This window comes from Mya arenaria, chromosome 2 (assembly GCF_026914265.1).
Source record: "Mya arenaria isolate MELC-2E11 chromosome 2, ASM2691426v1".
NCBI lineage: Eukaryota > Metazoa > Mollusca > Bivalvia > Myida > Myidae > Mya > Mya arenaria.
The window spans coordinates 27,430,059-27,454,999 of record NC_069123.1 but is presented as its reverse complement, the minus strand read 5'-3'; the positions used below and the strand labels follow the sequence as shown (position 1 = coordinate 27,454,999).

General features: G+C 33.5%; 1 protein-coding gene across 4 annotated transcripts in view; it reads right to left on the bottom strand.

Annotated features, from left to right (window-relative positions):
• LOC128217132 (somatostatin receptor type 2-like) overlaps positions 1–24,941 on the bottom strand; it is a 137,050-nt gene that overhangs the window by 40,550 nt on the left and 71,559 nt on the right. For 3 of the 4 annotated variants that reach the window (XM_052924049.1, XM_052924055.1, XM_052924069.1), the window contains exon 3: positions 13,007–18,565. In XM_052924049.1, coding sequence (XP_052780009.1) covers positions 17,236–18,555 — 1,320 coding nt within the window. In that variant the 5' untranslated portion in view covers positions 18,556–18,565 and the 3' untranslated portion in view covers positions 13,007–17,235. Of the gene's footprint in view, positions 1–13,006; positions 18,566–24,941 lie in introns of those variants that run through there. The other variant, XR_008258195.1, reaches the window with a different exon arrangement.

Genomic DNA, 24,941 nt, shown 5'->3' with positions numbered 1-24,941 from the left:
AGATATAATGTTCCTGTAGAATAAATCATTTTTGCAATAGTTTTTCGATCTTCATTATACATGAATGTCAACATTTATTGAGTCATCTTATCATATATCAAGACAAAAAAGCAATACAATATCTTATATAATATAAATCAATGTCAGTTGTAACACCAGAAGATGTATTTGCAAGGTTAAAATATTCTAATATTTCCAAAAAAGAACGAAATTTTATCACTTACATCACCTTTGAAAGGATATGACGAGAACGTGGTTGGTTTAAATTTGAAGAATATACCGTAATTAGCTACACATATGTTTTTAATCGATTGTGAAACAACAATAACACTTACATTTACCTTCATCTTCTAGCAATAATATCACTTTTCACAAGGATTAAAAAATAAACCCTGTTGAGAGGCATTTTCTAACAGCCGCCAGTTCTATAGAAACGTTACAGAACAATGCTGAAAAAGCAATCTCAAAAATAGATAATACAGAATTAAGATTTTATCTTTAAATCCGTCTATGAATAAAACAAGCCACTCAAATATCTAAAAAGTTCAACATTGTTTAATACATGAATTGTTTCAAAACATGTTTGAATAAGAAAAAAAATCGATTTCTATCTCTATCATCAAGAACCAGTGAAGAGTTGTATTATCACAATAAAGCAACACTAAAAAAATGTATGTAACCTTAGGTCAATTATCAAAGATGCAACACTACTCCAACAAATCAAATCCGTTATCGAAAAAAAGGGGAATCAGAATAATAAACGCGTGTAATTCGATTATAACGACACAATGTTAATCTAAGTTTTGGATTTTCAATGAATGTGAAATTGATTTATTGCTTCTTATCATCGGAATTTAAAAAAATAAATAAACAAAACCCATAGTGAAAGAACTCTATGCAGTTATTTTAAGAAGTGTAAGGATATATTTGGATACAAAAATTATCGTGTGACGCAGACTGGAGGAGTAAATAATCCTTAACAAACAAGTTATTTACCATAAAACTTTTTCAATTTTATAATAAAACATTACCGATCTACGTAACCAAACCAGTTAACATACATATCCTACTTATATGGTAAATGAGATCGATTACTAAAACAGAGTATTTGTCATGGGCGTGCCCTACTCGCATGCTATACGAACACCATTTACAGTTTTACTTACTCCTCTCACGATCTGAATGATCTGGCATGTCTGTCGTCAAATCACTCAAACTATCAAGAATTTCCTGAATGACGGCGTTACATTAGCCACTCAAATGTCTTTAAAATGGCAGTGCATTTAACATAGTTTCATGCGAAGGCATTTGTTTGATTTCCTGTCAGTCTGTGAACTGTTAGTTAAAACATTCTGGTACATGTGAGAGCAGCATAGCTGCATGTGATATATGCATAACCACATGTACGGGAAAAATAATTGGGTGTGCTATCAACATTAATGCATGTGATAGCAGCATTAGTGCATGTGCGAACAGCGTTTCTGCATGTGAGTTCAGCCAGCATTTATGCATGTGAGAGCAGCATCAATGCATGTGATAGCAGCATTACTTCATTTGATGGCAGCATTTATGCATGTGATAGCAGCATAACCACATGTGATAGCAACATTACTGCATGTGATAACAATATTACTGCAAGTGATGGCAGCATAAACACATGTTATTGCAGAAGTACTGCATGTGATAGCACCAAGACATCATATGATTGCAATCTTTCTGCATGTGAAAGCAGCATTCCCACATGTAATATCAGCATAACCACATGTGATAGCAAAATTTCTGCGTGTTATAGCAGCATTACTGCATATGACAGCATCGTATGTACATGTGGAAACAGCGTTAGCAGAATTACTGCATGTGAAAGCAGTCTTTCTGCATGTGAACGCAGTATTGTTGCGTGTGAAATCAGCATAACAACCTGTGATATCAGCGTTCCTGCATGTGAATGCAGTGTTTTTGCATGTGATATCAACATTACTGCCTGTGATATCAGAATTAATGCATGTGAACGCAGTGTTATTGCATGTGAGATCAGCATAACTGCCTGTGATAGCAGCATCACTGCCTGAGATAGCCGCATCACTGCATTTTAACGCAGTATAATTGCATGTGAGATCAGCATAACTGCCTGTGATAGCAGCATTACTGCATGTGAAAGCAATATTTCTGCATGTGAGATCAGCATAACTGCCTGTGATAGCAGCAATACTGCATGTGAAAGCAATATTTCTGTATGTGAAAACAGTATATCTGCTTGTGATAGCAGCATTACTCTATGTGAACGCAGTATTTTTGCATGTGAGATCAGCATCATTGCTTGTGATAGCAGCATTACTGCATGTGAAATCAGCATTACTGCATGTGAGAGCTGTATTATTACAATTGAGAGTAGCATTACCTTGTACAATAAATGGACTGTCGGAATCTGTATGATCGGCTAAAGGCTTTTTATTGTATTTTTAGATTGTTGATAGTTGTGGGTTCAGTAATTGTATGATGTCTGTACATGTGTAAACTGCAACTCTTTCATTCATGCAGCGGTGCTTATAAAAGACTTATTAGTCACGTTTGATTAAAAATAAATCATTGTTTCAAAAGCTTAGACTTACTCTCGTTTAGACAAATAATAATATCATTGCAAATGAAACAAACACATTTTTGAAAAGAAAATTATTGTTTTATACTATATCGAATATATTCTCAAACCGTGAATTCACAACGGACAATCCATTAACGAAAATACCCCACCATATCAAATGCACACGTTAATTGTCCCTGGAGAGTATTACATTGAACAAAATATGAAAATAACATTTAAAAATACCAAGATAATATCATCGATCAATTTGAAACTAATTCTTGATGGTTTTAAATAACGCTTACTTTTAATACCTTTGACATACAATATATTACTATTGCTATTCATTCTGATCAAGATATTTTGTAGCTTTTATAGCATACTTTTAGTGAGATTTTCTTTTAAATGGCAAAATCTTATCGTCATTCCAATGATTTGATTCCACAATAGGTTATATTTCTTGTTCATCATTAAACTTTTATGGAGACCTTTTACTAGAAAACTAAGTAAACCTTTTACTACAGTGCTTTTATCATTCGGAGATTAATTTTCACAGAAATCCTGAAAGAAGGATCGATTATTATAATTATTCACTCAAAGACAACAACTACAAGATGTAAATGTTGGCTCGCAAACACACGGCGATTTACAGTGATTTTGACTTGTATATTTGACGTTAAACCTTTTTCATTGAACCAGTTATTCAAAGTGTCATATTTTTTCTCTTCCCCTAGATAAGTAGATACAAATATTTGGCCATGCTGGAAATCATTTTCTCCCACCTGAAATTAGTAGATCCAATAATTTGGCCATGCTTGAAATTCTTATCTTGCCCACGGGCAAAGATAAAACAAGTTCCCTTATGATTTTTTTTTAATTTCATTTCACAATTACCTCCCTTGTTGAAGACCATCATCTGTAGCAGTATGGTAACCTTGTCTTATGGAAATATTCAAAATAAATGAACGATTGATTATTTATACAATCTGAATCACTGCGCGCTTATTCATGATAACCACAAATTATAACATTTCTATGCGCAAATTAATTTTACTACGCTCAAATGAGTTCCAGCGAAGAAAATCATGTAAACGTTATTTTGTACTTCATGTACCATGTACTTCACCGAAATGCTTAATAGCTTTAACTTGATTACATTTATTTTCTTTCCGTCTGAAATCTCCGCGTGTCTGTTTCGTCCGTTTAAGAAGACTTTTGTTAAAATGTTAAGTCGTCTACCACGCTATTTTAATGGTCTCATGTGTCCCCGTCTCAGCTTTCTTTTCTATGAAGGTGCGGCAGTTTTGTTACATTATTAATTGTAAATTCACATGCACCATTCACAATAACTTATCTTGTGTTAAGTTTTAAACAATTCTGGTACATTTATTCGAATTTGTGTGTGTGTGTGTGAGTGTGTGTGTGTGTGTGGGTGTATGTGTGTGTGCGTGTGCGCGTGCGTGCGTGCGTGCGCGTGCGCGCGTGTGAGTGCGTGTGTGTTGATGAGACACTGATAAATGACAAAGATTTTATTGTACGGAAAAACAGAAACAAATCAGGTGTTTCTGAAAAGCAATACCAGTTTTGATCAGCACTGAATGTTTACTAAGACACATTCTGTTCTTATCATCAACAAATGATTTAAGGTACCTGAGGACCATAACAACCTTAGTGATAGCCTTTTATTCTCGCCCTAACTAGTTGTTGGCATGCTAAAGATCAACCTTTGTAATTGTTTTGTGGAAGAACAAAATCGATCATTAACTACAATTTCCAGAACGTGTATTTTTTGAAAAGTGATAAGATTCTGTTCTCAGTTACAAAATATGTTAACATAAATCACTTTTATGCAAGGAAACTGATATCTTAATTTCCATTTGCGCAGTTATTTCCTGTTCAAATAATTCACCTATTTGAAAACTGATTTCAAATATTTGTACTATGTAAATGGGAAATCTCAGTCATTTTTACATTGGAAAACACACATAAGTGCATCATTGGACATACCAAAATGAACAGGCATGTCAAAAACATTGTTATGGTCAATTTCATATATCTTGTATTACTTTCATGCACGAAACTTATAAAACCCAGCACAAACGAATTTTGTTTTACAGATTTTGACCCATTTTCGAATAAAAGCTAAAGGTTATTAGATAGGCAGTATGTTGGTAAGCAGGTAAGAAGGTAAGTAGGCAATCAAGCAATCATGTAAATGGGTGTTTATCGTACAGTAAGTACAGTATGGGTTTTGTTTAATCCAAACGTCTTTAACATATATGCAAAACATCCTATTGCAACATTACTTGTCAAACTGTTATAATTAAAGATGGGCTTATGAGAGATTTCACAACGAAAGCAGAGTTATGATGTTTTTTTCCTCGGCAAATACAATATGTAAGTAATTAGCGTTATACGTATTAACATAAGCTCATGAAAATGTTGTTACTTACATCGTTTATTTCATGTCTGATGCTATAACAGTGACAGCTATCAATGCAGGGAAGAACAGACAGTTCCTATCTACGGCTGTCATATACATAAATCAAGCTTGTAGAATGCCATGGTGGCAGTTTAATCCTTTACGTGTTAGTGCTTACAAAGAAACTGATTGACCTAAATAGTTTCAAACTATCTGTTCTGCTAAGGGTAGGAAAAAATATAATTGAATTGTTCCAGAAAAAGATTGAGCGGTTAGGTAACTTGTGACGTTATGGTTTGCATACGCAACCTTTGTCTCTTGTCGTCCAGTCAATTAGAGATCAAACAGGTTGTCTCGATCTAATTGCAAATGAATACCATTGATTTGTAATCAAGGAGCAGGTCCTGAGTAAACAGCAACAATCTAGGAAATTCTAAGCAATAGATAGATGACATGGGGTAACATCTTAATGGTTACGAATTGGCAGATAAAGCGTAGTGAATGGGCTTTTCGCCTTCATTAAGTTACTACTCTATCATACTTACTTAGAATACAACCTCATTGGTGAACGAATTGTCAAGGCAAACTCTGACACTGGGGATGTGTATCGGATGAGTGGCATAAGGTTGACCTTTAAAGACCCGCGAAAGTTGAAATTCTCTTTTTTTAAGCCTTGGAATAAATGATTGACTATTTGCAATTTCATTTGTTTTCCTTTGAAAAAAAAAACATTCAGCACGAAAAACGCATGCTTGGACTATTATCAAAGAGTCAAAAATAACATACATATATACATATTTTGTTTCGATAACCTCTTATATTTTGCAAGGTCAAAACAACAAAAATAACACTAAGTTTCATTTTATGCATAGGTATGTTATGATCTGAAGCCAGCGCATGGAAGGTCTGTGTAGCAGAAAACTTAAATTGAAAAGCTAATTATCGGTCTTTTCCGTACTATTTATTAATAAGTTGAAAGCTGTTAACGTTACCGCTATATTAGTTATCTTATGTTGTTTCGAATGGAACCATCTACATAAACAATAATTTGTTTTATTACAAAGGCGGTTCAAGAATCTAGAGTTAAACGTATACAGTTTAAAGTTTATAGTTTATTTTTTTGAATACAGGTTCAATAAGCCACATGGCCCATGAGAACAAAACAACAACATAAATTAACATGCATATAGCCGGACACTATGTCATCCAAGTTTAAAAATGTTCACGTTATCCCAGCGAATATTTTGTTCTCTTTTATTTTAAAAACTGGAATTTGTCAAACAAATCTTTAATTGTTTTTTCTAAGCGTTTTGATTTTTTAATTGAAACAGCATTTACCATGAGTGTTAAAATTATTAACTCTTTTATGGATTTTTAATAGTTCGTCTCACCCTTTAAAATATGTATTCAGTGTTTAAGCATTTGCGTGTCAAGGTAGTTTTAAATTGTATTTGCACTTGTAAGATATGAGTTCTTGTACTCGTACTTGTAAGATATAAGTAATGTATTTGTTAACAAACACAACAACCATTAGGTAAGTCAGTTTAAGCTGTAACCATGACAACATAAAATTGTAAGAAGGCAAAACCTTTTCTCTATAATCCTCTAAAGTTATAACCAGCCTCGCAATCATAACTGTATTTTTCCATTCCTCATTACAGAACAGTGACCGCACTCAGATGGGAAAACCTATGCAATTTAAATTCAATACGCTTTTTGCACAGTCGCCTATCTGTGTCTGTTATTAGCATAGCGACAGATATAAATGCGATCATGATAGAGCAGCGACTGTGATTCCTTCGTCCAGGTGATAATGCACACAGAAAGAGAGAATATTGACAAATAATAAAGTAAACAAAAGTCATTCTAGCTGTCCGATAGGTCTTTATAACGGCTAATATCTTGATCGGAAAATGACCATCAACGGATGATCGTTGAACTTTCTAAAAAGAGCTTGTCTGGTAGATCCGTTTGATGAATGCACAATGAAGATACTCTGAATATTATGTTAATATTTCTATAAGATATGACAAGTTAAGCAGGTTATGATGCGTTTCCAAATTTGCTTTGTCCATTACTATCGATAAACTCCGGTTAGCGCAGTGGTTATGAAATTCGCTTCTCACCAAGGCAACCCGGGTTCGATTCCCGCATGTGAGTTTGCATAGTGGTCACCATGCCGGACAAGTGGGTTTTCTCCTCGTATTCCGTTTTCCCCCACAACACGAGACCAGCACCCGCGCAACATCGTGCCAACGAAAGTGACATTGTATAAGCTATCATAGCTTTCTTCACAATCGTTGTAAAATGTATAAAGTTTAAACTAACTGTTACCCATTTAAACCAATATGTAGACTGCATTTATAGCTGGATTACATTTCTTGGATGTATTATATTAAACACGTACACTAACTTATTAACCAATTTATCATATCTTTCAATTTAGACCAGGGTGCTGCCCTATTTTCAGTTATGAACTTTTCAAGCGTAATCTGCCCTCTCTTCAGTTATGAACTTTTCAAGCATAATCTTGCTTTTGAGCGAACGCAATGGTTTAAATAGAAATAATTTACAAATACGGGACACTTTTGTATCCAACTTGTTCTGTGTTTTATACCTAGTTTTATATTGCTTTGCTTCGTCGATTTCTTAAAAGTTTTTTTTTTCAAAAGTTTTGATTACCACACTTTTACGCCGGACTGTTGGATATTATGAAAGTACCTAGAATATTAATTGGCCGAATTTCATTTCTTGTCATTAATTCCTTGTTAACAATGACATTGGAGAAACAGATAACTTCAATCATTTTAATTGGTTCCTTTGAAACCATGCCATCAAATGAACGTTTTTATAGATTATATATAACCCTAGTTAATGGTTGGAATTGCTTACAAGGAACAGATTCAATCACATCAGGACTGCCATTATCACAATCTGAATGTATTTTGGATTAAATGTTGTTTAACCGATTGATATCTTTCCAAGAATTTACACATAAACTGCATTAATAATGAGAGGAATATATACTGTAAAATATGATTGATATAGCTCATGAAATCATAACGTAAAATTACATTTAAGATCAACTAAAAAAGTGTTTGCCGTAATGACATTCATATAGTGAGTCCAGAATAATGTATTTAAAAGATGATTATTTTCCCTCTTGGCCTTAATGAGGTGCGACAGCTGACTTGATTTGTCATTTGAGAAAATGATTGGTCGTAAGATTGAATACTTGTCACTGAAATAAATGAGAACGCATCACTTGGTGCAAATGTACTGTGTTAAGGGAGCAGTAATGTTTGAAACTGATATTGTTTTCTTTGTTTAGCTATTCATCCATTGAGACGGCTTAACATTTTGAAACATAATTAATCATTGAGGTTTGAAGACATAAAACACAAGTCAACTTACTCATAATTAAGGGAAACAAAATAGGTTCAACGCATGTATTACGACCCTAAAGATTTTAAAATAGGTCACTCTCCGTCCGATTTCAATGAATTAAAAAAAACAGGAAAATACACAGACTGTAATATATATATGTGTTATGCACTTTGTGAAATATATTTGATATAGTAGGATTCAGCCATGAGTTTCCTTTCTAAATAACCCCAAAGCATATTAGGGCACCCACAATCAACATCTAACATTTAATGGAACTATGAAATCTTATAAGTTTTATCCGATATGTGTCCATGTATAATGGTTTTTGCAAACGGTGAACGACGAAATGAGTCTGATTCACGGAAGAAATTATTGCATATTTCGTCCCACAAAAATCATAGTCTTATAGACAATAGAATATTTGTATAATAGATACAGTACGAGCTTTTCTTCGCCCCAATTTACAAAATTGGTGTTCGTCCTAGCGAAACGGTTTCTTACGTCTGTAAAAAAAACCAAGTAACTGTATCTGACTTTCTGACGATAAGTGTATTTCATATATTAGTGAGCAAATAAATGCATTATTAAATAAACAAATACATATTTATAGATATATAAATAGAAATATTTTCCCGAAAGATTAACATTAGGTTATTATCATGGCCTTCCTCGATTACTCGAAATTCTCGTGCACAACTCAACAACTCAACTCAACTCATCTTTATTTCCACCATTAGCGGTGATATTCATATTATGTACAAATAGTTACTATGAAGGCATGTTATCTATATACATGATATATGTACATACACAATAATTAGCATATTATATCAACATGCATATTGAAATTGTGTTTGTATCCTTTGCATCAAACTTTGAGGTATAACACAATTATGCACTATTCACGAGACAGTTATAAATAAATACAAACGATCGTCTCAAGAATTGTTTTCGCACTGCTTGGTAATTCTGTACACTTAGTTCTGCCCCAAGAAGTGCTAAGAAAAACATTACGCTATCCATTGACAACAGTTCTTGCGCAAGGCCCATGTCCATTTCCATGACGTCAGTGATTAGACGCCACCTTTCACGCTCATGTTTGGTACACCCGTGAATGATGTGTATATCCAAATTGTCAGTAACTGTTTGACATCCATGACATCGTTGTGGCAATTGTGGTGGCCTTTTGCACCACAGTTTTGCAATAAACATGCGAATATGTTTATAACAGTTTAAGTCAAATATATCATTACACTGTTGCTCTACTTACACGCGGTTGCAAAATTCTAAATAGACTAAAATCCGCGTCTGACAGAGTTCGTGATGACCATAATGAGGTATCTTTCAATGAAACAATAGTTTTAACTGTATGTTTCCATTGACGTCACGGTCCGCTTACAACCGTATGAAGACTCTTTTTAAATAGCCCAGCTGGGAGTAAAGTGGTATTATAACTATATGCAGACAATAGTCCCTATCAGTTACAAAGGTTGTAAATCTTCTACTATCTTGCTATAAAACGAATACACATTTGTGCTTTATTGTAACCATCTATGACGGATAAGCATACCCATTAAATAAGCTGTCAACATGTGATCTGGTGTGTTTTATTCAATTATGGAAACGAACTTGTGGAAACTTCCTAGCCGAGTTTATGTAGACACGTCTCTGAACGACATCTGTCCAGGTAAGGCCTTTACTAAAGCTTTGTCCCTTGTATAATGTATATTGTGCTGTCGTTCAAAATTAGGACATTTATATGCGATCACTTGTGTATTCATATGTGTTTATATGATTCGTAGAGAGAACTTATCAATTTTCTTGGTTAAGGTTAGTAACAGTTGATATTATTAATAGTGTTGTTGAACTGGTATGCTTGGCAGCTTTGTGGTGATTTGTTACTTTTATACATTTGTTGTTCCGTCCTACTTTATGAACCCCAATTATATACAAGTTAGCTACCTACAATCTTGCGATGGTTTACATTCGCAAATATTCACAAAATGTCATCACGTCTGTGTATAATAGCGTTCAACGGTATTTTTCTTGTGGCTCAGGTTGGGAACCGTTAACAATAATTGCTAGTTTTATTGCAATGAAGGATTGAATCCAGCCCATTTAAATGGAAAAGTGTGTGTTTTTTGAGAAAATGTATACTAAGTTTGATTTAATGAGAAAGATGTGTTAATGTTGGTGTAGTCTTCTGCGAATAGTTTTTAAAGCTAATTAAAGTATTTGCAGACCATTATTCTGTTTGTTTAATTTGAAAAAGCAATCACGCACATTACAACGTTTTTCGTATAATTACAATGTTCGTGTGTGTTAGTGTATATAGTGCATATATGATTGACATAAAAGAGGACAAAAAGTTGAGGCAGTTGAATACATAAATAAATAATTAATAATAAATATACTGTCGACTGTATATGTCTAATACTAACACACATTTGTGTTAACATGTATTGTTCAGGTGTCCTATTTCTGATATTTACGAATTGTGTAACATATACATTCGCCTACATACTTCATGTAAACACACCCTAATATATATATATATATATATTGTACTTCTGATGTCCTCTTGCAGTTACACAATATTGAAATAAGTATATATTTTGTTATACACTGATAGAAACACATCGATGTATGAATGTGCACTTTTGGATCCAGTATAGAAAATATCAATCATTCTGGAACATGTAGATTATGATACGCGAATAATGGTATTCCAATCTTATTATTTCTTGATAAACTTATGCAGTTGAGCCAGATACAGTAGATTTCAATATAGTTTCCATAACTTTGATTCCTTATATTCCCTTTGGATTTGCGGCCAAAGGTCAAACAAAATGAGGCTATTTTTATGACAGAGAAAATGCGATTACCCCATGCATCAATATAAAATACGTACGATTGACTGAACCATCACACGATTTAAACAAAGATAGACAAACAAAGTTAAACTGGAAATGGTTAGACTTAAATTATATCTATGGACACCATTGTATTGCTGATTGAATATGAACACAATTTGATATTCAGAAGCATGTTTGAAATATATATAAGCTGTAGAGGCATATTTCTCATGTCTATGAATTATATTTTGTACAATATCATCTAACAACACCATTCCCCATAATATATTAACCGAATTTGCGAGTATTTCTCTTTTGGCATGATGTGTTTTCGTAAAGATTGATCCCGAGAACTCTTTCAAAATATATTTAAGTCCTAAACCTTTATTCGAAGTAATACCCAAAAATAATTTAAAGCGCCTAACCGAAGGGGTTGAAAAGAGGCTTTACGTCAAATTATGTGAATGCTTGCAGAGCGAAAACACTTAAAGTTTAAGACAAGACATATCAGAACTTTGTTGATCTCTGTGTTTCAAATATGGCTCCACATCGTTTAAATTACTGTACAACGTATATAAGCAGTTGTATAATTAGCAGTATGACACAAATTATATCTAACAAACCCTTGCTATGGTAAAAAATATATCCGAAGAATATTTCATTAAAGCTCAAATCTGGACGTGCAATACTAGGCCTATTATTTTCCTGTCTATTTATGTATTGCAATCCATCAAAGCCAGTTTATATTATATGCCGATTAGCATGTAGCTTAATTAAAACTGCTCCTTCGCTTGATATCTTCTAGAGTTATTGCATTGTTGTCTTTTAATTAATAGACCACCGTTGTGCTGTAAGTGCATTTTTTTCTTTGCATTTAGTCTGTCTGTACACAATATCAACACAATGTAGGATGAGGCTATGCTCTATGGGATACTTTAATACTGGTGCCTGTGGTTGTTATTTTGTAATTTCGTTGCCATATTTATGCAAAACGCTACAGAAACATGCTCAGTAGCAAAAAGTTTAAACATAAACCCGGTTAGTGGCAATGCGCAAACGCAAAATACATATAACACAAAATCACAAACAAGAAACATAGAACAGCACAAAATTCTACACAGCACATTGCATAAATACTATATATATAAAAAAATAATTGGTTTGTTTATCAAGAATTGTTAAGTACCGCCTTAAAACGGTCAGTAAAATGTAATTTTACTGGGATTTAAACCAGTTTATGTGCACAAACCTCACTCTTATCCCAACAATCCTTAATAAAGATAAACGCAAAAGGTAAATCTTATCAAAGTATGCATTAACTTGAGGAGACTTATCAATAAAACAAATAATAATAAACGGAAAGGTAAACCCCAATTACTTCTATGATTAGAGATCCCAGCTCTATTTGCAGACGGAGGGACCTAATGCACCTCAGAGCACCTAATGCGAATACCTTTCAAAGATACGATGCAGTCATCGTTAGAAACTAAAAACATCACACACTGCCTTATAAAAAAGGTTTTAAACTGTGTGATCATAGAGTTTCATAATAAAAAGCATCATTGTACTAAAACTGGGAACAATTAAAAAAAAACATTATTAAAAAGCGACTTGTTTATGCTATTCTATGCTATGCTATGTATATGTTGTGATTTGTTTTGATCCTAGTGTAAATTAATATGGCCACATATTTTTTTGTCATTTTGGCTGGTCGTTGTAATTTCAATTTAAAGGTTGTTTAAATAAAAGAAAAGAGTATTCATTGAAATCATTTATTCACATATCAATTCAAATATGAATTATTTTCACGATCAAAACATAAGAAAACATGGTAGCCAGCTATGAAAATAGATAGAAATGCGGTACTGGCTACTGGCAAACACAACAATATCAAACCGAGCAAATAACAACGTTTTCATCAACAATCAGGGATTCAAAGAGTATATGTGTAGTAAATATGTCTTATTATTGGGTATATGATAGCACGTTTATTACAAAATGGGTCGACCACACACGTTTAATAAAGGAAAGAAATAAAAATTTGTAAAAATGAAAATACAAACTGTTTTGCCGCTTCTTACAAAAAGGGTATTTCATGTAATCATCATTAATGTGCCACATATTTGTCTTACATTTTGGTGACATCATGGACTGACGATACTTTTACAATCGCTTCTACTACATGAAAATGCCAAGGGCCATAACTCAAGCAAGACGAATGCAGCAGTATGAAACATACTGGCATTAATTATAGTAACGTTAATATCTGACTAATACTTTAAGGATTGATGTATGTATGTGGTATATGATGTATGAATAATTTATTTTCAATATGTTACTTACATATACGTTATTATATGACACCAGTTGTCTTGATATCACTTTTAAACCAGTATATTTTGCCCAATGAATTGATTTGATTAAAAAAAGGAGGTTGCTTAGTTTAAACAAATGTACTTTTGAGAATAAACATAACTTAACAATTAGTAAAAAATGGTAATGCTGTTTTCAAACGTTGCTTTGAAGCTGAAAGCTCGAATATTTGCTTCGTCAAAAACAAATTACAGAGAAAAACAAGTGCTCGAATATTATTTCGATGTTATATCATCTATCGAATATCTTTTTAAACTGTATGACTTTTTAATACGAACTTCCAAGAAAATCCAAACAACAGTTAAATGATTTTTTAACCCAACCATACTTAAAAATATATCATCAACCAAGCGTATTTTTAACTCTTATCTTTTAAACGACCCTTCAACTAGGAAATCAGACTGGTCTCGGACAGTTGGAGGTGATATAATACCTATGTTTTATGTAACAAGCTCTGATTCTTGGATTTGTTTTAATCCAATGTGAATCCACATTTGTTTTGCTTACACGTTTGACTTTTCAAGTGTTCATTCAGTAAATGGCCATCAGTGTGATTTTGTCATGTATAAATTCCCTGTTCAATTTTAAAATAAATTATTGCACATTTATTTTTATTATTTGAAACATGGATGCGATTATAAAATTTGATTGATGAATGTTCATAACATATTTGCGAAGCACGAGTTCAGAACAAACTATAACATAATTCTTGGATAACTGTTTCTCCAGGGGCCGGCGTAGAAATAAGTATTCAATCCTTTGCCGAGTTCCCTCACTCGGGAAGTAGCGTAGTTAATATGATTTCAAAAAAGTCTATTTAGAAAAATAAAGCTACACACCAATAAAACTCCAACAATAAGCATAAATGATACAGAAAAATTGTTGATTTAAAAGTAATATCTCATTTTACTTTACTCATGATTATTGAAAAACTATATTTTCTATGACACTCGTGTAATACAATACGATCATACACTGAAATCAACAAATATCCTCTATAATATTTGGAAAAAAGATTGTATTTGATCATAAGTAAACTATGATTAGTTATGATTAATGCCGTGAACTTGAAGCATTGCAAGAGGCTTACATTTATGGCACATTTACAATTTACCATTTTAATAAAATGCTCGTATTATCAATGTGTCTTGAGGAATTCCTGAGGAAAATATGGAAGTCAAATTAACTTTGCAACACTGAGAACATTAATATGAATGGTTCAAGTGACGTTGTATATTTTCTGATTAGGAAAGCATCAGTCTTGTTGACTTATTTCCGATCACATATTTTTCAAAAAGAAATAAAATATGAAACACACTAAAAACTGACAGTCACACTCCGTTTTAAAGGATACTGAACAATGATATAATTTACTGTAAGAATCACAACAAAAACACTATACTTTTGTCCCCAAAAAATCACTAAGATTCGAACCGATGAACTTGTTTTTGACCCCATGTAACCCACTTTTAAAGTTTACCAAGATAATATCAAGGTGATTATTCTGACTTCACTGTTAACAAAGTCTGACCAAACAAGACGAACATTTGGTTTTGAACATGTTATTTTTTCATGAAACTTGACATAATGACTCAGGTTCTGACCAAGTGATCAAGGAAACATACTGATAAAGTTTCATGAATATTGGACCAGCTATAATGCCTCTCGACGACTTTTATAATATACTGATCTAGTTATTAAACCCATGTGACCAACCAAATGCTGTGAGATTTTATTCAGAGAACCATTTTGTTCAAGTGTAAATATCATCTGACGTTATCAAGGGGGAACATTCTGATGAAGTTTGATTAATAGTCGACTAAAAAATGCATGTTCAAGTTTGAACATTATTTAACCAATCCATACCAAAATATGGTTCCGATGATAAGTTTGCAAACCAAAAGAAGCTAAATTTTGACCTAATGACTTAGTTTTTGACCTCATTTGATCCGCTTATACACACTTTCGAGATCTCTGAACGTAATCTGAATTTGCCAATATATGGTTACAGATAGACGAACGGAAGGTCGGACGGAATGACAGACGGACGAACAACGCCAAAACAAAAGTCACCTCCCGAAGCCGGGAGATAATTATACGATAGCTGAGCGAGTCTGCTAAGTGTTATAAAGTCTCTTTAATTTTATTCACGTGCACGTTTTCTTTTCAAGTGTCTGATCAAAACATAGAGACATACTATGGACACTTAAATATATCAAAACAAGAACATATGTACCAATAAGACACTGCCCCTTGATTTGGTTTATGTTAAGAATGCTAAATGTAATTTTAATCGAAATGCATTATGATGCATTTGCGGTGTGGTTAGACAACATTTAGTAGAACTCACGATTATGATTTGTAAACTGTTTTTGCGAACTTCTTTGACACATGTTAAAAACAGTAAGGAGATCCACTTAGTTCGTGTATTCGGACTCTTTGTAAAGATTAGATGAAAGCTGACAACGTTTGTCACATATGTAATGTAATGATTACGCGTACTTAATTTTAAAAAAACCAAAGCTTTACAATATCCAATATTAAAAAAATCGTTAAATCCAATTATTTTTTTCGATATCTAGATAGTGTTTCTTACCGACAAAAAAGCAAGCGACATATGTATTTTTTGTTTTCATGATCCTGCATAATGCAATTCATAACAAGCGACATAATATCATACACATTGTCATAAAATTAACTTTCGGGTCAATGACTTTTATACATTTACACCTCAACTTCCATTTCTTAAATGAACGACCTTTCGAGTATTGCGAACATTTTCAATCAACGCAACATCTTCGAATATGTTCGGATCACGAATTGTCGCGTTTAGATATAAATTGAAAAGTATCCTGTTAGTGTTTGTATTTAGTAGGCAGGCAACTAAAAAAATTCAAATCAACATGTTGAAAAGTGTAAATTTATTAATTGTAGAATGAATTGTTTTCTTCAGCGTTACCCTTTTTACGTTATAAATCGATTAAACGATGAAGTGCTTATTTTTTTCCCGTCATTATGACGTCATATGATAGACTGTTTTCGGTTACGGGCAGGTCGTTCCATTTACAGAATGGGCGAGAAAGAATTACTTTAGGGTTTTCTTAAATGAAATTAAGTAATCTTCTTTTTGAAGAGAAGTAATGAACTATTGATGTAAAAAAAGTAATACATTGCGTAGTTAATGTCATTATCGAGTATATGAACGAAGTTGGGCTGGTTAAAGGACGCGTTCAGTCCTTCGGACTCCACACGCTTTAAGCAGCTCAACTGCGTTAATACCCGATAATGACATCAACCACGCAATTCATTCCTTATATGCAAGTTTTCAATGGAACGTATGGTTCTTATGCACTTTTATTGTAATTATAAATGCATAAACACCGGTACTATCTAAACCTTCATTTTGAGTTACCACTTTGTAAGTCAGCCCCTTAACATGCGCTGTATCCGTAGTACGTATGTGACAAGGCTAATTGCGTAGAACATTTTGTCGCCACATGGAATCAGTCAAACTTTCCTGTCTACAAATAACTGTCAGACGAATGCGCAAACTGTCAGCATCTTGAGCGATCAAAATTGGGGCAACACATATGAACTTTATATCCTTTGATCATCATTCTTTATTCGTTTTTTGCAGGTTCAAGTTGATCACTTCTACGCTCACGCCTATTCGTCTGAATTTCCTTGTCCACATATTGTATTGTTTCATTATTCGGAATATCGTTATCGTTTTGTTCTCCTTTTTGTATCATTGGAGTCATATTAAACGCATTGTTCGTGTGCATGCAAGTATTTTCCGTCTGATTGACCATAGATGTAAACTCATACTTTTCATCTTTTCCGTTTTCCTTTCTTGTTGTCGATCTTGGAAATATGCTATAGTCAGCTCCTGTGCTTTTAGATGACTCTAGAAATCTAGCACAATTAAATGCTTTCATAAAGCTTTTCCTAAACACCTCACTTAGGAAAGCATAAAGTAACGGATTAATCATGCTGTTCGCAAACGAGAGCACTGTAAAGGCGCTAAACATATAAATTTGCCAGTCAGGTACGTTCGTGTCCTTAGGTTTGAATGTCAGATATCCTTGGAAACACCAGTAAGGTAGCCAGCATATGACATACACTGAAATCATGGCAAGAACCATTCGTGTAACTTTACGGTTGGACTTTTTCCTTTCCTTTGACTTCTTCCGTGGCCCCACACTTTTCAACCGTAGGATGACCGAAATGTAAAACACTGAAATCAATGCCACGGGAATGAGAAATCCAAGAAGAAATGTATACCAGGTAAACGCCTTCTCACCTGGTATCGGCTGGTCATCTGGCCACTTGATGGTGCATGTATCTTTCCCTATATGTTTTTTGTTTGAAACGGTTCTGGAATACAGGATTATTGGCAACATCACAAGGAAGGAGATAGACCATATAATCAGGCATACGAAGAAAGCTATGCGTGTTGTTCGATAATATACAGATCGAACAGGGTGGCACACGGCGAGGTACCTATCTGCAGACATGGCTGTCAACGTGAATACACTAGTGAAGAAGTTTATAGAGAAGAACACAAAATATATCTTACACATCGCATTTCCAAATATCCAGTATTCTAGCATCATAGTTGTTATTAAAAACGGTAAGCTGATCAAGAACAAAACATCGGAAATTGCCAAATTCAAAATGTACATGTTTGTCACCGTTTTCATCTTTGAAAATTGCAGGACCACATAAATAACAAGTCCATTTCCAATTAGTCCGATTACGCATATTATGACGTAGGAGATTATCATCAGTATTTGATTGACCTGAAGTTCCTTTGCACGAACATCGGTGATGTTGGAACTGTTTCCGGCATTGGAGCTGTTATCCAATTTGCAGGTTAATTCAATCACCGCTATGGCTGTTGTGTTTTCGCTGCCTATTGGGGTGAACGAAGACGCCATGTTTGACTACCTGAAATGAAAATAAGACTTTAGTACAATTTTGTGGAGATTAAGCATTGATTTCTTTCTCTTCTTCTCACATAAATGACACATTATTCGATCCAAGCTTTTGAAAGGTTTGTTTCATGCATCGTTGTTTTTTTTCTATATTTAATTACAAAGGTTGAAGAGAAGCCAGATGGTAGCATTCACTTCAAAATTGAACTAGCTGCCCTTTTGATATTCTGGTTTACAAAAGTTAATGAAAAATGAGGAAAACAATTTGCAGAAGTATTGTTGAGCCTCATAAGTAATGTAATGTTTAAACAAAAGAAACGCTATTGATTAAGATGTCAGGCAACATTCGCTAATCAAGTGACCATAGTTATCCTCTAACGATAGTTCCGAGGCATTTAAATAAATGCAGTCATTTTTGAAACACTGAAAAGCTGACCCATGACTTTGACAATGATGCTTTTACCCTCACACGGTCTATGGAATTATGCTAATATCTGAATACCGTATTTCTGTTTTTCGTCTAAATGTTTTGTTAATATATGTAGGAAGTTAAATTTTGAAACGGTAGTTGTTTATTTTCACACATTTCTAGGTATCAATCACGCACACATTTTAAAGACTGCAAACAACTAAGAAATTGCATCAGTGAATATTTAACATTGGTATAAAAATCCACAAACACAATCTAGTATATAAACAGAAATGAACTTGAGTTATATTGGCTTATAAAAGGAAAATAACGGATATAATTCAGATGTGTGAGAAAGGCTGTCCAAAGCAAACACCTGGCTCGGATCAAGGAAATTATCATGTATTATCGAGGTATGAACAGAAATAAATGTCTTCATTATTGGAACATTTGTTGAATATTTGTAACGAAACTTTGGGATTTTGAGCAGAATTAATTGATTGGGCGTATAAACCATCATTAAATGATAACGTATGGTTTTTTAAACGATGGATCTGCCAAGTCGATGGATATACTTCTTTGCCAGGATCGTTCAAATAGGGTTAAGGATTTTTGGAAGCATCGTTCAAAACATAAAGTTAACCAAATCAAGATGATATTCCTTTTATACTGGAAGTATTGTATCACTAAAATGAACATCATTTTTATTCTAAAAAGGTATTTAAAATTTGTATTTTTGTAAATTTGATTAAAGACATGAAGTCGTCTGCTTTTTGGTTAAAATGTTTCTGCCCATTGGTATTTGGAGAAATATTTAGCGTGGAACACTCCTTATCCGAAACCATTCAAAATAATCAACTTGTTTACAATTGCCAGTATATTAATGAAGTGCAATTACGATGGCTTAAATCATCTTTTTAAAATGCGTCCGATTAGAAACCTTAGAACGGAAATGGCGAGCGTTGAAATTTCATTGTGGGACTCCTCCGCTTAAAGCTGTTTTTGGAAAATCTGAATCCATAGACGACGAGGCAACATTTTACTTACATCAATTTACTCGCGTTCATCATCGTGCATTCTCTTTAAGTGTAATTATTTTAAAAGACAGCCTTGTATCATGTGTGGTATACTGCATACGGTGTAATTCTCCAATAGTGTTCTGGCTTCTTACCAGAGTAAATTGAAGTATGTTATTTGTCCTTTTGGACCGAAAAGGTATCATAAAGAAACTTACTTAGCGATTGGCTTTGTTCCATAATTCCTCAGCGATCGGTATGAGCAAAACTCTTAAAGTATGAACTGAGCCTGTACAGAAGTTATGAGTTATCCCGCAATCTTTACAAGACCGTAACTGATCAGCTTACGCCAATTAGGGATATAAAATCTATTATAGATGTTTCGGATCATATAAAGGAACGTAATTAATATTTTCCACCAGATCAAAATAAAATCTTCAGTATGGCCTATGCATAAATCTGTTGTTCAAAGGTAAATAGCTAAAAAAGAAGTTACCCGTGGTAAAAAAACGAAATTAGTCGTGGTCCAGGAAAAATATGTTAGTTACTCTCGTCATTGTCTTAATGTGAAAGAAGTGTCGGAGAAATACTTCTAAAACGGTTGGGATAATTTGGTATCACACACTCCAAAACTGCTGAAAGGGTAAAAATCTTTTTCAATGATACACACCTCTTTGATGAATTGCTGGTAAATAACATAAATGCCAGGCACTACTAACCGCTGTAATAGTAATGTGTAACAAGTATCAGCGTAAAACTGGAAGTTCGCACCGAAGCCAAAAAAGAAACAGTCGTATTTAAGGGCACATAACTTTTAGATGAAATAGGCGTTGGTCACGAAATATACGCCAGACACTCATACACAGTTGGCCAATTGCGCGACATATGTTATGGTTACTCAAATATACCCCTTCTAACTTAATATAAGTACGATCGGTCTGAAACAAAAATATATACACTGGCTGTTGTTTATACTTGACACGGAAGCCCGTAGATGTTAAAACAATCAGAACTAATTTAGAGCGAAATCATGTCTTGTTTGTAGGGCTCTTAAGAGTAGATTACCTTTCTTGTTTCTTAGGATTTTCGATGTCTACTATCGATCTAATTTCTGACAGCACCCGAACAAGGGTGAATATTTCTGCGGAATGTAATTTTGTTGTAAACTTAAATTTATACATTAAATTCGGTCCTTCTAACAATAATAACTTGAAATACTAGTATATAAGGGGCTTAAATTGGGGGTTGAACATTGCATTAACAAATTAGATATTTCTAGAACTTAAACTAAATCTCCGTGATTCAATAGTACATGGGTTGTTTGGACTGCCATCATATAAATGCGCAATTGATAATATAACATAGTTATTAAGCTTTGTTCAAGTTGAGTTATTGTACTTCTTTCATCAGGAAACACGAAAAAAACAACTGGCATATACTCATTTGAACAGAGTTTAGAATTTTTGTTAAAAAATAATGACAAAAGAACAATTATTTCAACTTATGTTAATATATTTTAATAATGCATGAATATTGTTTGTTTTCACATCAAATCAATAGGTTCGATGTTAGATCCTATAAAACGTTAGCATTTCCCTTTGAACGACAAAACGAATATCAAGATCCCTTTTCTCGGGTAAAAATTCAAGCCTGGATAACAACAACATATCTATCTTTGAATACCCCTATCTTCAACAAGGGGTTAGGCGAGGTATCGCCAATTAGACTAATCAGTTCGAAACGACTGTTATCTACACTTAAGAGCCAAACTACTTTCAGTAGTTCAAATTAAGATATTTTAGGGAACCTTTTAAATTCATCAAGGTTATTCATATCAATTATTTTAGGCTAAACATTTGTGTACTGTTCTTTGACATCGATCCATATATGAATTAACATGAACGTAACCTTTTGCTTTCTATATATGACCTTTTGTCCATGATGCTTTCTTTCCAGCAAGCATCAATGTAACACAACATGCAGAGGGCTTTTGTCCACACACAATATATTCCTGGACATTTTGTGCCTCATGGACAAACACAATTAAGAAGATGACATTTAAACAATGCCAAATAATCAGAGAAATTGAAAGCAGATATAAGTTGAAGATGTTGAAAAACTTTACTTATTTGATTGTATGTATTCAACTCTCGATATTTGTCGGATCAATATCTGATTTGTTCCTCTACAAAGGGCCAAAGACACTTGATACTATGATTGTGTGCTGATCTGGAACCTGTTTTCTAGAATAACCTGATGTTAATGAACAAATACATCGAATAATGACACCAAGCGACATATCACAGTTCAAACACTGGTAAAACACTGAAATTATTTCCTGACCTGGCAAGAAGAACATGTTCCAGGTGAATGTTCAGAATCAGAAATCTTCAAAGTTATTGAAAGATAACACGGTCAGTTATGTCTTACAAGATCAATCTTAATAATATATGTTTAAACTCAGCGTGTCAAAGTCCTGACGCTATTCTTGTGATATATTTACGTTCTCGTCATTGAGATGGAACTGAAAAAAGACCACTTGCTATGACTATGTTTCGTCCACCATTTCAAGGTGGTGAACCGGAAATTTATTTATAAAATATATTTTAATACAAGTTTAGCTTGACTGTGGAGTTTTGGATTTTCCATTAGTGTCCGTAATGTCTTAGTCGCGTTCCTTTAAACGGGTGTCGATACTGTTTAGGATACTGGGCTTGTCTTCGTGGTCGGCGTTGTATTTTTGCATTTGTTTTATTCAATTTTACAACTTAACTTTTTTTAGCATATGTTTATCAGAGATACAGCATCCAAGTCCGAGTTAATGTAATTATCTGCATCTTGGTTGAAGATTGGTTGGAGTCTCGAGTTGTTTGCTCGGAATGTTTGCTCAATATGTAACGCGTGGTCTATAACATATGGCTTTTACTATATGGATTCAGTCTTTAGGACTAGGCAGGCAAAAAACACAAACGCAAAATAAAACAAAAATTTATTTAGTTGACAATGTTTGGTTTCTTTTTAAAATGATGTAGCTCAAGACCTTTTTTATCGATTACGGAAAGAAAGGAAGAACACACAATTGTATACAGTTACCTATTTAAATCGTTTGAAAAAAAACAACATGTTTGTGAGTCAACTAGTTAATAAAGATGTTCTAAAATAAAACAAATTTTAAAGCATAACATGTGTCTCTTTGGTAATACGGTAAATGGAGAATGAAAAACAATAAGACTGGAGTTTATATGGATTCTTTAATAAAATGTGTTAAATATAACTTTTGTGTAGTCAACATTTCTCCATAAGTCAATACTTCAAACTCGATTTGTGAAGGTCTCGAGTTGTTTGGGGGGAAATAGTTCCTTAATATTTTAGAAGAAGTTTAATTAATGTTTTACATACACTTTGCTATCATAGTTTAGTGAAGTAGGTCGGAATGTTACATTAAGGAAAATGATCGAAAACAATTTCGAAGCAGATCGCGGAAATATATTTCGTTCTCAAGCTAATTTCACCGATAGATACTTAAAGTCATTGACGTTCTTGTATTTGTAATCTGACAAAGGTAGAGCGATATCAATGTTCTCCATATAATAAACAAAGGAAAAACGACTTTAGGATTTAATCTGCCGAAAATACTAATTCCTTAACGCAATCGGTAGTGCAAAACGAGATTTGCTTAAATTGTGTTTTTTTTGTTTCTTTTATATCTTGTGGGATCGTGATATTTCGATCACCAATATATCAAAGCATTTCATCAAATATGTTCGTGCCTACGCTTGTCCTTGCACCGTTCATCCACGTATGAAGACTAGTTCGAAGCATGCAAATTAAATGACCTCATCGTTAACATGATGTGTATTGTAATCTACCGAAGATGGTAGTTACACATTCCTTTTTATTATTTAAAAAAAGAACAACATGTCCCAAAACAATCTCACACTAAGCTGTGATAATGGAAAACAAAACATTTCGTTGTGTTTGACGTTTGATAACATCCATCATTTCAACCCAAATCTGGAAGTATGTTGCGTGCAACACACAATTAAAAAAGTCATACGCGGGTTGTTGAGGCCATAGGGAAATTATGTTTTGTGTGTAAGAATGTCAAATCCTCATTAAGAAGATTTTCAATGTGCCGTATGAACCTGATTTGCAGGTTCACCCAGGGACATGTGAATTAGATGAGCATTTCTTCTTTGGAGAGTTCATGTGGTTTTTGTTGATATGTTATGTCTATCTAGTGAACAATCTTTCAATTCAATTACGGTTAACCATCAAATAGATAATCCAATTTATCGTCGAAAGAAAAAAAATATGTAAAAATACAGGTCAACTGTTTCTTTCAATTTGATAAACTAGGTTATTATATCCTGTACAAGGTACTGTTGAAATGTTGAACGCACGTGTGTAAAAGCTTCTACTGCTACCTTATTTATTATAACATACTTATACTGTATGTTAATATTGTTATTCTTTTAAAGTAGCATTAAACATCAGATTCATTGCTGGATACAGTTGGTTCAACGACATTATCGAAACTCAATCGTTTATTATTTTTTTGATGACCTTAATACGATTAAACGCTTAATTATGTTTAATTATATTAATTTTGAAACAATAAAGCATTTTTGTTTCTGGGCGTGAGTCTCAAACTTAGACTGAAGACATTAGTGAAGATGGAGTAGCCTGTCATGTAGTTGAAAATGTCTTTTGCCACTTATAGACTTTTTAGACCTTTTACATCGCCTTTTAAGAAGAAATAAAGCTGAGGTGTTGCGAAGCATTAATTTAGTCGTCGTTACGTCATGCAAAAGCTTTAACATTGGCTATAACCAACAAACCAATTTTATGAAAATTATATAGCCAGACGTGTATGCACTAGCTTAATAAGGCCAAAAATGTGTCGAGATATTTTTAAGAGATGTTTGTCACATGAAATCCTTGGTGTTGTGGCTTCCGTTGGC